This window comes from Natrix helvetica (assembly GCF_964273705.1).
Source record: "Natrix helvetica genome assembly, chromosome: W".
In the NCBI taxonomy this organism is placed as follows: Eukaryota; Metazoa; Chordata; class Lepidosauria; order Squamata; family Natricidae; genus Natrix; species Natrix helvetica.
In genome coordinates, this window is record NC_138555.1 from 20808806 (window position 1) to 20825404 (window position 16599).

Below are 16599 nucleotides of genomic sequence, written 5' to 3' on the forward strand. Positions count from 1 at the left end.
GACATTCAGAGTTTCCTGGGCTTTGCTAACTTCTACAGAAAATGTATTCCTACCTTCGCTCACAAGGTCAAACCACTTACTCACCTGACAAAGAAAGGCATTAAATTTGCTTGGACCCACACACACCAGACCGCAATTGAGGAATTAAAGCAGCATTTTGCCTGCCAAGCCTTCTTTCAGCATCATTTTTGCACCGGCAGAATTTCCTTATATCAACACTCTCCACACATTGATTTCAATGACACCCTTTCAAACACGGTATGGCAAACACCTGAAAGTATTGCCAGGCCACCATGTAGAAGACTCCTCTGTCCGAGAAGCTGTTGACCTCTTACAGGAGCACCTCTTACAGGAGCAATGTTCTGACCTAGGCTTCCTGATACAATAAAAAGCACACGATTAGGTCCAAAAACCCTCTTTTTATTTCAAAGGCTGTGAATTATATTCATTCACAGCCGGTAATGAGTCCCAAATAGTTGGAAAGAGTTCTACAGGTGGCTGCCAAAGTCCTTTGGAATAAGGCTGATAAGCACCCACCTTTATCTTCTTTGAAAAGGCTGCCAAAGACGTAATTAGCAATTACCTTGGCAAGGCCACACGGAGCAGAGTCCAAACGGAGTTTCAGAAGGTAAACTGACCAGCATGAATCAAGTTGCTTCCTGCAAAGGCTCATATGCCTTTGCTCCTCCTCTATGTCCTATGGGAGGGGGCAATCACCTCCAAACCTTACTCCCGAGTCATCCCTTCTGTTTTAACTGTTCTTGCCTTCTGGCAGCTCTGTGCATACGCGCACTGAGAACAGGAGGAGTCTGTTCCTCTGCCTCTATGCTGTCTGACTCTGGAGGCTCCAGAGGCAGCACATAACTCCCAGATGGCCCTGACCCCCTCTCTGCCTTCGACACAGAACCCTTGTCCGAGCCTTCCCCAGACTCCAGGACTGGCCCATGTTCCTCCCCAACCTCCTTGCTGTCCGACACTGCTGCAAGCTCTGCAGGCTGCCGGCGGAGCACAACAAGCAGCTCACTGCCCAAGCCCTATTGGAGCAGCAGCTCGACCAAGCATAGCAGTCTTATAAAAAAGCTGTGGATGCCCACTGATGGGAGGGACCACTAATAGCAGTAGGGGACAAGGTCTAGCTCTCTACCAAGTTCTTAGCATTCTCAAAACTTTCCAAGAAGCTAAACGCTAAATTTGTGAGGCCATTCAAGGTTCTCTGACAGGTCAGTCATATCACCTTCCCTCTATGAAAGTGCATCCAGTCTTTCATCATTCTTTGCTGTTTAAGGATGCCCCCCTCCAGCACTCTGCAATGCCAGCACTCCCCCCAGCCACCAGTCTTTGTGGAGGGAGAAACAATACGAGGTGGAGGAAATTTTGGATTCTATATGCCAGAGGCAAAAGATTTAGTATTTGATTCATTGGAAATTGTTGCTGATCGTTCCTGGGAAACCTCACAGTACATTCACGCCCCGGATTTAGTTCGCCAGTTTCACCTATACTTCCCTGAGAAACTATGACCACCCAAGCTTCCAGACCTCCCCTCTGCACCACCCAGTGGAGGAGTTATCCAGCCTCCCTCGATCACGGGTGGAGGTGGGGCACATGGGCCTTCTACCTTTGCCTTCAACTGGGCAGGGGAGGGACCTTCTAACACTGTTTATGTGTTTCAGCAACTGCCACCTGGCTCACCAGCTGCTTCATAAGTGAGGAAGGAAGATTCCTTTGAGACTGCTGCTCTCCTTCCCTTGCCAAGATCCCAGGAGAACTCTGACTTTGAAGAGACTTTGCAGGAGGGGGAGATTAGCTTCAAAGAGGCCATGGAGGAGGGAGGGGGCCAGGTTGGAGTGGGGAGTGATGTAGGAGATAATCAGGCAGAGCCCGAGGGCAAGGGCAAGCAGATCAGTTTGGAGTTGCTACATTCCCACAAAAGACCTAAATCCACCCCCCACCCCACCCCCCAATTCTTTTGTGTCTTGATCTAGTGCCAATTTGGCTTGACCATTAGTCGATCAGATTTTTGCATATAGGTAGCATTAAATAAACTTTTAGTGCTTTGAACTCTACTCCTGTTTTCTTGTGCCTGAAATTCCAAATTATAACATATGAGTGAAACGAAGTTTATACATTTTCATAACAAGCAAAAGAGCAAAATAGTCACTGACTAAAATAAAGATTTGTTTATATTTTTATGCATTCTGAAAGCTTTGATACTATCTTATCAAACAATAATTGTTCTGAATCAGTTGATTTTGTCTATGGATGTTGCTCTTCCTTGATGCTACTATCCAAATTACATTGTTACTGCTTTCTACTCGTATAATTTGCTGTCATCCAATGTATGTTTTATGTTGAATTTTACTCTATAGCAATCTCTTTGGTCAACTGCTTTGGGAAATGGAAGTTCAGTTATATAATAATTTTAGAATAAGTAGAAGGAAAACTGATAATCTTTCAAAATATTTTTATACACCTTGTCTCCCCAGAACATTATTTCCTTTCATAGTGTTCAGATGAGGAGCAGAAGAAACAGAAATGGTGACAGGAGGTCATATTTCATGGAAGCAACTTTATTTCCTTAAAACCCATCTCCTGATGATACCTTATGAAGGGGTGGAGATTCAATTTCCATCCCTCCTGTAACTGATGTATGGTAGGTGAGAGCAGTGTGGTTGTTGTTTTTTTAAAAGCAACTTTTTTTTTTCATTTTCAGAATCTTTGTCTATGGACAAGTCTCTATCCCACTCATGTACAACTCCTACACCATCTGCTTCTGGATTAAATCTACCTTCTGCACCAGCTTCATCTGCTTCTACTGTCCCTGTTTCACCTGTCTCACAATCACCAATTCCTCCATTACTTCAGGACCCCAATCTCCTTCGACAGTTACTACCTGCTCTTCAAGCCACCTTGCAGCTTAATAATTCTAGCATAGATATATCCAAAATAAATGAAGGTAGGTTGAGTTTTTTTTATTATCCAAATGTATTGATTGGGAAATTTTACTTTTATAAGAAAATACAGTATTAAAAATGGAATATATTGTAGGAAGTTTGTAAAAGACAATGTTTGGTTAATTATATTCTGTATTTCTTAAGATAGTGCTCTGTAATGTCTGGCAACAGGTGTTGTGGGAAAGGGAACAGAAACTTAAAAATTGAATTCTACTCTTAATTGTCTTACAGAAAACACCTCTTTCCGTTCTTTCCCTCTTAAAGACTTTGCATCCATCTTAGAACATAAAAATAGCAAAGGTTCTAGCACAGCTACTATTTTGCTTCTCACATTTGCTAGCCATATCTTCAAACTTAGTAGCTTCCTCTTAAGCCTGTCCTCCATGAACTATCTAATATCTTTTTAAAGCCATCCAAGCTAGTAACCCCTCACCAGATATATTGAGGAATTCTGTAGATTAACTAATATCTTGTGCTGCACATTATTTTGCCAGTTTTGCATATCCGTGTCAGTGGATGAACCAGTCCTAGTTTTTTATGATTAAAAATTCATCCTGTCCATTTTATTGACTTTTTAGTGATCTTATACACCTTTATTGTGTTCTCTTTAGTTACCTTTCTTCCAAACTAAAATATCCCCAAATGTTTTTTCCTCATTTGGGAGGTCCTGGGATCATTTTGTTAACTGACCATTGCACTGAGAGAATGACTGAGAGCATATAATTTTAAAATAGCCAAAAAAAGCATTTGTAAAGAAGAATCAGGAAGTGTGGAAATACTACTTATGTATTACTTTCTCTCTTTACAATATTCCTTCACTGAGGTTGGGGTAGGAACCTCATGTATTTGATGTGTATATCTTCTGTCTTTGCTAAAACCAGATCTAGTTTTTTAACTTTGAATTATAAAATGTTCTGTACATTTTCTTTATACAGTGGGTTGTGTGAAATCAGTTTAATAGAAAACTTGGTCATGAAATAAATTTTTAAATAATGAAATATTTTCATTTCATAAATTAAGAGATTGCAATTGTACTCATTTACCTGGCAGCAAATTCCATTGTATTCAGTAGGGCTTATTACTGAGTACAGATACAGGTAGTCCTCAGTTAACAACCATAATTTGGACCAGAAATTCCGTCACTGAGCAATGTGGTTGTAAAGCAAAAAAACATGGCAGCTACATTGACTTACGACGGCAGTTCTAGTTGCAGTAGTTAAGCGAATCATGCACTGTTAAATGCAACATCACGTGACTGCACATTGCAACTTCCTGCCGACTTTCTCATTGACTTTGCTTGTTGGAAGCTGGCAGTGAATTCTGCAACTGGAAATCATGTGATTGTTGTAGGCATTCATGCATCATGAATGCCTACAACATTTGAAGAGCCATGGTGGCACAGTGGTTAGAACGCAGTACTGCAGGCTAACTCACTGCTCACTTAAGAGTTTGATTCTGACTGGTTCAAGGTTGACTCAGCCTTCCATCCTTTCGAGGTTGGTAAAATGAGGACCCAGATTGTTGGGGGCAATATGCTGATTCTGTAAACTGCTTAGAGAGGACTGTGAAGCGGTATATAAGTCTAAGTGTTACTGCTGTCACGTCACTGTGGGACTCTGTAACCGTCATATTTGTACATCAGTTGCCAAGTGCCTGAATTGCAATCACATAACCATAGGGGTGCTGCAATGGCCACAAATTCAAAGACTGGTCATAAATACCACTTGTTCGTTGCTGTTGTAACTTTGAATGGTCACTGAATGAGTGGTCATTAACCAAGGACTTCCTGTATTTGCATCCTTCTGAAAACTGTAATGAATCCTAGTAACAATTGTAATGAAGTTGCTGTCTCAGGAGCCTAGATCTTGGGAATAAGAAAGAGTAGTGAGGTAGATGATACCATGCTATGGTGAAGATAACAGGTGGGAGAAGCAGAGCAAGTTCTCTCTTACTGGCTTGAGAGACCAATCTGACATTTTCAAGAAGAAACTATTAATGTCATTCATAGTGAAACTTTCAGAAGGAGAGTACAAAACACTAACTTGCTTCAGTTTAGGGAATCTTTATATGTATATTAGTTCTTACAGCTGCTGTGACGCAAGCTTCTCTGCAGTCTATTCTTCATAAAATTCTCACTGCTGGACCATCTTTTAATATAAGTTCCCTGATTACTCAAGCAACACAGCTTTCCACACAAGGTAATTTGGAAGTTTCTTCTTGCCATCTTTGTAAAGTTGCCTTGTATTACATGAGACTTTGGCTAATGAACTATAAGTAGCAAAATAATGAAACGTTACTTTCCAGACAAACCCTGTTTGTGTCTGTGTATGTTTATCTGAGGCAGGTTGTGGGAAGTGATAAATATAAATGTTTTTATACCAGCATAAATATATTCAGTCACAGAAAGGATGACATTGTAAAATTTTGTGCAAGGATTTTGTTCAATGATTACCCTGCTAGTTATCTACCAACAGCTAAAGTACAATTTGCCAAATTGTTTGGCTTGATTTGCATTTGTGATTATATTACTATATCATTACCTTTCAGCATTTTTTTTTTGCTTTACATAGTATTTTGACAGGGAACGCTTATAATAAAGCTGATAATAAACAGTTTTATGTAAAGGCTAGAAACCAGGAGGTTGTGAATCCTGGTCCTGCTTTAGGCACAAAGCAAGCTGGTAACTTTGGGCTAGTCGAATGTTCTCAGCTCTAGAAAGAAGGTTAGTGGCAAACCACATCTGAAAACATTGCTAAGAAAACAGCTGGACTATTCCAACTTCTTGGAAATTCTCAAATGTTAATTGGGGGCTGTGGAATACAGGGCTCTGGTTTTCTTAGCCTCAGTTTACATCTTCTGAAGTTTTGCCCCCGGTTTTAAAAGGACCAAACTTTTTTTCTAACAGGGACAGGTTGGGTAATGTCTGTGTGTCCAAGAGGCACACCTACTTGTGAAGATGTGGATCTCATGTCTAGGGTCTGCACAATAAGTGTATTATTGGCTATCATAAGAAATCCACTTAACATTCAAATCAAGGATTTCTCGTGTATGTGTAATGGGCTGTGCGAGCAACCTTGAGACAAGAGGAACAGATGCAACCTAGACAATGCTCAGATAAGCGAAATCTGACTCCAAAGCAGGAATGTAATTTGAACAAGCATCTCAGAGTTGACCCTCCCTAGTTCTCTGGAATGTAAAAGCCAGGGATGCCCCAAAAGTGTTTTTTTAAGAGGCAACTGGACTTAGTTTTTCTTTGAAGATGTTTCGCTTCTCATCCAAGAAGCATCTTCAGCTTTGGCTGGTGTCAGTTTCCGAAGGGTTAAGGAAAACAGCCAAACACAGAGATGGTTTGAAAATGCAGTTTATCTTCCTCTAGCACAAACTGACCAACAAAGCACTAAGACAATGAATAAATTGTCAGAGCTGACATCCGGTGCTCCCCACCACCTTTTATACTTTATTTGGTACTTAGGCTAAACCCCACCCTCACACGCGCATGCACCCATCACCTCGTGACCCAGAGTGAAAACCACCCGGCAATCGTCATGGCTTGTTCTGAGTCAATTATCAATTATGGAGAGTTCTCAGCTGGATTGCATGTGGAGGAGGGAGTTCCCCAGCTGGTAAGCACGATTCCTGGGAGCCCCCCCACTCCCCACCCCGAATGGCAGTTCCAGGCCTGTGGGCTTGCTGGAGCTGACATGTCGCCCCTCTACCATGGAGACAGCACCTGGGGAGATAAAAATTACAGTCAGTTAGGAGCCGAAAGACACCCCCCCCCCGGGTTTTGCTGCGGTGGAATCTCGCTACCAGGCGGGGCGCCCTACAGTCCTTACTATGAACCCATGATGCCTCCAACAGGATAACCTTTCCATAGAACAAGGTATTGTAACCGTCCTCTTTTTCACCTGGTATCTCGTATATCTTGCGCTTCATAGTGCTGTTCCCCATCTACAGTGACTGGGGCTGGCAGCTGTAACGGGTGTCCTCTGATATCAGATGCCTGAACTGATTGGATCAGGCTGCAGTGGAAGGCTGGATGTGTTTTCCCCAATAGGGAGGGAAGCCTTAGCTGCACTGCGATGGGGTTAACAACCCCTCACAATGGGGAAAGGCCCAATGAATTTGGGGCTGAGTTTCTTACATGGCAAAGGCAGCCTGAGATATTTAGTCGAGAGGTATACCCTCTGGCCCATGTGGAAAGGTCCTTGCGCCTTCTGCCTTTTGTCAGTGTTCTTTTTATATGTGGCAAAAGAGTGATGTAACACGTTTCTCACCACTTTCCAAACCTTTTGCATCTGGACTATACACTCTTGCGAGGTCATGTCATCTGGGCACACTTGGGGACACTCCGGAATTGACCATGTGGAATGGGGTAAACCCCATACTTTTGTGCACTGCATTGTTATATGCAACTTCAGCAAAGAGGAGGAGTTCAGCCCAATCAGTCTGTTGGTACTGAACGTAACACCTTAAGTAGTGCTCCACCATCGTGTTTGCTGTCTCCACAGCACCATTGGTTGCAGGGTGGAAGGCTGTACTAAGTCCCTGTGAAGATCCCACCATCGCCACAAAACTGCACCAGAACCGGGCAGTGAATTGCACTCCCCTGTCAGAAATCCTCCTTTTGGGGATGCCATGGAGTCTATAGACATGGACAATTAAACAATTTGGCCAGCTTTCTAGCAGATGGAAAGCTGGTACATTCTACAAAATGAGCCTGTTTGAAGAACAGGTCTATTATCGTCCAAATGACCTTGTTCCCTTGACTGTCCAGTAAATCCATGCTGAAGTCCATGGCTATCTGTTCCATGGACGAATCGGATCTGCCACCCGCTGTAAACGACCAGGTGGCCAACCAGTACGGGCCTTCATGGTAGTGCAAACAACACAACTCCTTACATATTCCTCTGTGTATGTGGAGGAGAGAGATCCCCAGCTGGTAAGCACAATTCCTGGCAGCTCCCACATCCCCCACCCCCACCCCCAATGGCAGCTCCAGGCCTGTGGGCTTGCCAGAGCTGACAACTGGATGATGGGAAATGGAAGGTTGTATATTCCTTGTAAACAGATGGTCATTGTTAGGAATGTAACCCTAGGCTTGGCTTGGCAATGTATATAAGCTATGATTGTAACAAATGTATCTGTTACTTTAAATGCTAGAGAGATGTAATTGGCTTGTTACCTCAAGCAGCCATAAGAGGGAGCCAGAATGATTGTTAACTCTGTTTGTTAGACTCTGATCGGTGTATTGTGAGGTACTGTGTTTTGCTACTGTTTAGCTACTTTGTGTGCTAGACTGACTATTTGATAACTGACTGACTGAACTGCGTATGACTTGGACTGTTAACTGGACTCTGAATACCTCTATATTTCCAAATAGTAAACTACTATATTTTATACTATTCAGTGTCCCTGTATGCTGGTTTGTGCGTGTTCTTCCATACCACTCTCATTACGCTTCTCTGCACACTCGTTCTCCTAACGGGGAGCTTAATTACTTAACAGTCATCTATAAATCCTTCCATTCCCCACCATCAGTCAGCTGAAGAAGCTTCTTGGATGAGCAGCGAAACATCTTCTAAGAAAAACAAGAAAGTCCAGTTGCCTCTTGAAAAAGCACCTTTGTGACAACCATGAACTGGATGACTGAGACTCTATAGACATAAAAGGCAGGGAAGAGAGAGGCACATTCAGACTTGCAAAATTCTGTTACTTTATAATAAAAGTAATAGTATTCATAACTTTGATGTCTTGGTCTGGACTACTCAAAGGGCTGATTGTATGTGAAGATCATATCTGTTCAGTGGTATATGCAACCTTGTGATTGCAATTTAAAGTTACTGTTTATGCACTACAGAAAATACATATACATTTTCAGATGTTTCTAGTACCTTGAATTGGGTAGTTTTTATTAATCTAATAGAAGTCAACCTACAAGTAGTATTTGCTTAATGACAGTAATTGCTAAGTGATAGTCATAAAGTGCTATATCATGTGACCCCTGACTTAGCAACAGGAATCCCAGCTATCTCTGTTGCCATTGTTAAGTGATGATTGCGGGTCATTAAGTGATGACCTCATGTGACCACAACTTGTGACTTCCTGCCGCATTCCCACCAGCAAAGTCAGTGGGAAAGCTGGCAGAAAGTTGCAAGTTTCAGGCAACTCACAAGCAGGATTGTGGGTAGGTGAGCACTGTGGAATGAGGTGTAGGTTTGCTGTGGTGAGTGCATTCTGGGAGGTTTCACTGCTTTGCTGCATAAGTGCAGGTGTGTTGGGGAAGGGGTGTTGTGGAATGAGTGTACTCTGGAGTAAGAGATCCCTGAGATCTCATACACCACTGTGGGGTTCCTCAGGAGAAAAGGCTGGAGTGACTTAACATTCCTTGCTGGCTTCTCAATTGACTTTGCTTGTGGGAAGTTGATAAGAAAGGTCACAAATGGTGACAACATTACCATTGGATGCTGTGACCATCATAAGTGTGAGCCAGTTGCCCAAGCCCCCAGATCATGATCATGTGACTGGGGGTGCAGCAACAGCTGGAACTTTGAGGACCAGTCATAAATACCAGTCGTTCGGTGCCATTGCAACTTTGAATGGTTGTTAACTGAGGACTACTTTTATACATACAGTATATGCAACAGTATTAAGAAAATAACTTCAAGTTTAGTAACTGTGATATTAAAGAATAAAGAGTCCTGGAAAGTCACATTATAAACAGAATAACTTCAAAATATTTTGACTTTATCATTCAAAGGGTTCCTCCTTGCTATTTTGGCAAAAGAAGCATGTGCATATACACACAGGGTCTAATTTAAATGTGGACAAATACAATAATGATCTATTGCTGCAAATTAGTTGTACATTCAGCTTTCCAATGTTGTATGGACATTCTTTTAGTCAGCCCCAAAAATCCATAATTCTGCATATTTTCATATCAAATACTAGGAACATAGCCACAATTAAAACAGAAAAATCGATTCAGAGCCTTATTTACCCTAGTTATTTCAGTCCTGAGGTTGGCAATTAGAACTGGTTCAACCATGTGAATTAACGTCCAACTTTTAGGCAATTACACCAGCATATATAAAAGATTGTATCTGATTTATGTTAAGTAATCTTATTTGTATTAATCTCATTTTAAGATCATAGAAAACTATTTAAAGTGATTCTCCACAGGTTTACCAGGACATTTTAAAAAAAGCAATTTCATTATATCATAAATAGATGGTCCTTGTTATAGGTTTTTACAATGTAAGCCGCCCCGAGTCCTTCGGGAGAGGGTTGCGGCTAATCAAATAAAATTTGATTTGATTTGATTTGATTTGACATTTAAACTCATTATTCCAGATATCTTACTATTACTATCAGTTTCATCGATTTTCTTTAAAAGTTTTAACTTTAGAAATCACAGCTCATTTCTCCAAAATTAGAAACTTAAGAAGTAATAAAAACATCTGCTCCAACTAGATCAAATAACAAATACTTCAGTTCAATAAAATAGCAAGAAGCACTCTTGATGAGTAAATCAGATTTGTTCAGAATGACAGGTGTGTTAAAATAGCTTCCACAGGGCTGAGTTGATGCCTAGTAATAATAATATAAGAACTCCTTCTTAAACCACCTATTTTAAAAAACCCAGTATAGTTAAACAAACATTTCAGGTCTGTGCCTATAGATACCTAATAGTATAAGATTTTCATAAATGGGTCAATATTTTCTATATATATCTTACAAAAATAAGTTCAGGAATCCCAGTGCTTGCCAGGATTCCAATAGGCGAAATAGTAACTCTGAAGTCCAAACAGCTGAATTCTGAAGTTCCTTATGCCAGCCAATGATCAAAGTCAAAATGCCCAGTGATAAGCTGAAGTTTAAATCTGTCTTCCCAACAGCTAATTGTAATTTGCACAATGAAAATCTTACAGAAAACTTGCCAAATGTATTGTTTCCTGTAAGTGTGTTTACAATAATATGATATAATAAATACAGAAAGGATTCTCAAAATGTAAATCAACCTTGGAATTAAATGCATCTTAATCACATTTATCTCACTCCAAATACTCAACTGTAATGTTTGGTTTGCATCAAAACTACAGAGAAATTCAAATATAGTAGTTGAGAAGTGTTACTGAAAATTCTTAGATCAAGATAAACAGAGGAAACAGAAGGCAACCTGAAGCTCCCCTTTCAACACCTCCCCTTAACCCCATGCAGAACTAACCATGGCCTTCCCCTTTTTCTACTCTCCAGCACTTCTGCCCAGAACAAACATTTCAGGTCTGTGCCCACAGTTAACATATTCTTCAGTCTTGGTACACACTGCTTATGATTCAGTGTTTGGGCACAGTTTGTTTTATTGTACACCCCCAAGAGTCCCACTTTGAGGGAGATGGGCAGTTCAGAAATGGAAAAATAAACAATGTTCTTTCTAAATACAGTTTGTTAACTTATGTATACAAGGAGAAATTTGACATTTATATGTTGTGTGCAGTCCTTAGTTTTTTAGATTATAAAGCTATGGAATTGGCTAACCCTAGATCAGAGCATGCATTTTTTTGTTTGCTTATTTATTTAATTGCTGCAATTTATGGACTTCTCCGTTCCAAAAAAGGCTGTTGAAAGCAATTTACTTACAGTATATACTACTAAAACACTGTCATGATCTTTAACTGGGCAAAATGATGCATTATAGGGCAACAACTTTTCAACCAAGGTAACTGAGATGGACTTACTTACAGAATATATCCAAAATGCGGGACACATAACTCCAAGGGAATTTGGGAAAGTTGTGGCTGCTTTAGTGCTATTGCCTGCTGCTGCGGTCACATGATCTTCATTTTCAACATTCAACATTTTCAACTGTCAAACATGACAGTTTCCCAGCCAGTCTTGCAATCCCTCACTCTCTCCCCCACCCAGCAGCAGCCACTTACCTGTCTGCTTCAAAGGGGAGGGAGGAATGAACCCGTGCACCCTTCTCAGTCCATGCCATTCTCTATCTTCTACCAGCCTATTCTGCGCCCCTGCACCTTCCCTGATCCATGCAGCACCCCACACACCCTTCCCAACCCATGCAGCACCTCTCACACAGCCCCAACCCCTTTCCTGACCTGCTCCCCCATGTATACCCTCCCTCACCTGGCAGCAGCCTTGGCTTGCAACTTTCTGCTGGCTTCCCCACTTGACTGTTTCCGTCTTTCCACAAGTTTTTCCACAAGCAAAGTAAATGGAGAAATCAGCAAGAATTGGAGGGAGGGAACAGTGAAGGAAGGAAAGTTTTTGATGCTCTGATTCCTTCTGATAAGGACATATCTCTGAAATAGTGACTCAACAGGTCATGGGTTGTCTAGTACTTCCTAGATATTACTTACTGCAGTGGCACATATAGGTGTTGTGTACCTTGTTAGTGTAAGATTTTCATTCTTTAATACAGTAATAACAGGTTTGACCTTATTTTAGTGACAGTAGCAAATTTATTTATAAGCTTGCCAAACTTAACTGTTATAAAAATACTGTTCCTTTAAAAATACTCAGTCAATAGGCTTTTATAATGCTCTCATGATTTTATTCACAGCTCAGTCATCTAATCAATCCCCAATGTCTTTAACATCAGATGCTTCATCACCAAGATCATATGTATCTCCAAAAATAAGCACGCCTCAGACTAACACAGTTCCTTTGAAATCTGTATCATCACAGCCAAAGGTAAGTTTTTAATGTATTGTGTGAATAAAACACTGTTTATTGCTGGTCTCCAGTATTTTCATAGAATCATAGAATTGGAATGTCAATGCACGATCCACTGGAGTATCTCTGAGAGGTGATCATCCAGCCTTTCTTATGAACACTTTCATCAAAGGAAAAGCCATTATTTCATGTAGCATCTTTGCCCTTGACTAACAGCTTGTACATTCAAGAAATTCATCCCTACTATTGAATATCTAACTTAAACATTGTAATTTTAACCCATCAGGCTAATTAATTGAATTAAACCCATTGGTCCTGAAGGAAATGGGAAAAAATCTATTCCTCCTCCTGTGTGACAGCCCTTCATATGTTTGAAGACTGCTATTGTACCTCCTCTCAGAATTCTCTTTTGTAATTTAAACATTCTAGATCCTTTAACTGCCTCAGAGTAGCTCTCCTCCAAATGTGTTCCAATTTGTAACTGTTCTGTCTCGGAAGTAGGGCGTGGGAGGAGTCACATCTGGGTATTAACACAGCCCTTTTGCCCGGAGACTGAGGTAAATCTTGAGGCCACACCTCTGCTGCTCCTCCTGACTTCCCCACATTAACCTCAATCTTCGGCCCAGAAGGAGTACTTTCCTGACTCTCCCTTCACTACGAAGACCTTACCTTTCAGCAACTCAGCTATTCTATCGGATCACCTCTCCTCACTCGTGCTTCGCCAGTTGCTAGCTCTCAAGCAGTGCTTGCTGCGCTAGCGCAAAGCCTCCGAGTGGCAGGACGGTCGCAGGGGGGCTCTTTATCCTAGCCGCGAGCTCCGAGGAGATTCAGTTGACGAAGAATCGCAGGAAGCCAAGAGCCGGCAGAGGACAGCCTTCCAGAGCTTCCCGAAGGATCGGAGCGGCAGATTCGGACTGCATGTTCGGCGGTCGCCATCTTGGACCGCGGCCAACTTGAAGAAGCACGTGAGTGGAGCACGTAGTCGGCGTGCCTGGTTATGGATGCTGCGGGCGCCCAGAAGCCACCGCCGGAACTAGGAGGAAGTTACTTGGGCCGGTACTCAGCCGGTAATCCGGGGAGGGCCCAGCTGTTGGTGGTGGTCCAGCGTTCGGGCGCGGATCGGCAGCAAGCTTGGGAGGCGCACAGAGCCTTAAAGCAGCAGGACGCACAGTCGAGCCGAGGCCGGCACAACAGGAGGAGGTGGTGAACATGACCGTGAGTACTAGCATGGCTGAGGCCACGAGGAGCGGGGGAGCGGCCCTAGATTCCCATGGGGCTTGGACCCAGGTGAGGGGACCTCCAGGGGGGTTCCCCCAGTAACCAGAGGGAGGTCTTCCTCCAAGAAGAGCACCTCCAAGGCCGCTAGGAAGGAGATCCCCAGCAATGAGGTGCTGATCACCAGGGCCTCCAAGAGGAGGACTAGGGACACCATCAGCCTGTCCCCCTCTAGATCTCGCTCCCCTTGCAGGCTTCCCATGCTGGAGGAGGCCCAGCTTGATTCCTCGGGATCCCCAAGGGGCTCTAGCAGAGGGCACAGCTCCCTATCACCCCCTCTATCGCCTGCTCACCCCTTGGGGGCACGGGGAGACCCCTTCGGTCGCAGAGTCCCTAGTCCCACCAGGCGCCAGCTGGCTCCGCAATCACCAGCCTCAGAGGCCCCATTGCAACCTCCTGATCTTCCCCCATCCCTCCCAGAGCTCCCTGAAAGCTTTCAGGAGGTTTTAGCCAGAGCCATCTCACAGGGGATCGCCACGGGGATGAAGCACCAGCCCCAGGGCTCCAGGAGAAGACCTTCCCGGAGGAACCCTAGAGGACATCGAGACCAACCCGGGTCGCCTGTTCCCAGAGAGCCCAAGTCATCCTCTTCCTCCACCGCCAGTGAGGGCTCAGATCTGGAAGAGGGAGAACTGAAGGACATTGGGTTCTCGGAAGATGAGGACTCCCAGGTCCCTGAGGCACCCAATATCACCGGTCTCTTCCCTCCCTCCTTGTTTAGCTCCTTGTTACGTAAGGCAAAGGCCACGGCAGACCTGGACAACCATCCAGAGCCCACCCAAGCTGCTGCCAGCCCTGGCACGAGCCGGGGGAACAAGAAGGGGCCCTTCCAAAGGCCCCAGGTGGAGAAGGAGGAGATCCCCACCCCAGACCTCTTCCTAGAGGTGCTTAAGTCCCAGTGGGTTAAACCAGGCACCTTCCCCAACCCGGGGAGCAATGACCGCAGGTTTTACAACCTTAATGCTACCTTCGCCCAAGCTTTACAGGTTCCTCCAGTGGACACTCCATTGGCTAACCTAGCTTCCTCTTCTGCGGTGGTGACTGGAGACATCTCTAACTGGCTCAAGGTGGAGGACAAGAGGGCAGAGATGGTAATGCGCAAGACCTTTCAGGCAGTGACATGGGCAATTAGGGCGTCGGCGGGCGCCTCCTTTTTCAACAGGTCCACCCTGCTAGGGCTGGAGCAGCTTCGGGACAGGACACCGGTGTCAGATGTGAGGCGGCTGCAGGACATCACCAAGTTAATGGCAGCCACACAATTCTCGGCTGACGCCACCCTAGACGTGGTAAAGCATTCATCTAGAGCAGTGGTTCCCAAACCTTTTCAGTCCATCGCCCCCTTGGTGCTACAAACTTATCCTCAGTGCCCCCCACCCAGTGGTGGAATTCAATTTTTTTTACTACCGATTCTGTGTGTATAGCTTGGTGGGCGTGGCTGGGGGGGTCATGTGACTGGGCAGTTTGCACGATGGAAGGAAGATAGTAACAGTAAAATTCAAAACCGTAACAATTAATTGCACATTTATTCAAAATCCGATTTTAAAACATTTTAGTTAATGTTAATTCAACAAAATTGTTGAACATGATCCAGTGATACCAGGTTTTCAAAGTCTGATAGTCATTTATCAAGAACCTTAGTAACTAGTAACTTAGTAAACTCAGTAAAATTTAGTAACTACTTCACTGTTCAGTAAATTCTTAATGTGATGGATGGGCTTAATGAAGTGATACCAGTTGCCCAATGTCTGGTTTTAAGTCACTTAGCAGGAGTCTTAAATCACCACGTTCGGTAATCTGGAGTCGATTTCTTTGCTTGGAGAGAAGTTGGATGACCACACTGAAGCCACATTCCACCAAATATGATGTTGGAAATGCAACAAGGAGCTTCTTAACCACTGTCCATAGTGCAGGATAGCGATCAGAAATTTCTTTCTGTAACCAAAACTCTTGGTACGATTTCTTAAACTTGGCTTCAGCTCAGTGTCATTTTGCAGCTCTATGAGTTGTTCCTCCACTACCCCATCTTCCTCAGTATCTGAAAATGGATTTATCACCCAATCTGGAATTTCCATCAAAAAAAGATCCTGATATCACTCAGACATCTAAGTCTTAGAATGACAGAGAAACAACTTTAGCTGTCACATCCCTGCAATAACATCACTGTAATTTTCAGTTTCATTAATTTCCACAATATCAACACTAGCTTTACTACTAACCCCTTCCAAACCATCTGCATAGTCTTTAAGATTTGGTGGTCTAAATATCAAAAACGGTTGACTCACATCACACATCTAAGCAAAACTGAAGTACAATCTATTTTTCCTTTTTTAAAAAAAAAATCTCAATTTTAAGATTTATATTACTGTTTTCATCCAGTCCCCATCCAAAAATGGCAAGAAACTCTGGTGTCATTTTTTAAGCAACCATGGACAGATAATTGCTCATACTTGCCTTAATATTATTGGCCAAGTTTCTTATTGGCTATGCTAACCAAGAGGTGCTCTGGTCATTGTTAACCCTGCTGCAAAATTTATGTGTGCACATATCCACACATACAAAGGCATACAATATAATTTTATTTCCTTCAGATTGCCAATTATTTGCACGACACAAACATTCTGCCTTTAAATGCTTACGTGGTTTCAATGGCTAAACTTCTGCTCGCTGAACCAACTATTCA

At 43.0% G+C, this 16599-nt stretch overlaps 1 protein-coding gene across 8 annotated transcripts in view; it reads left to right on the forward strand.

Annotated features, from left to right (window-relative positions):
- The window catches only part of LOC309400757 (WW domain-containing adapter protein with coiled-coil-like), a 105414-nt gene that overhangs the window by 57465 nt on the left and 31350 nt on the right, over positions 1-16599 (forward strand). For 6 of the 8 annotated variants that reach the window (XM_081969397.1, XM_081969403.1, XM_081969396.1 and 3 more), the window contains 3 exons: positions 2711-2953; positions 5030-5149; positions 12532-12662. In XM_081969397.1, coding sequence (XP_081825523.1) covers positions 2711-2953; positions 5030-5149; positions 12532-12662 — 494 coding nt within the window. The remainder of the gene's footprint in view (positions 1-2710; positions 2954-5029; positions 5150-12531; positions 12663-16599) is intronic. The other 2 variants (XM_081969398.1, XM_081969399.1) reach the window with 2 other exon arrangements.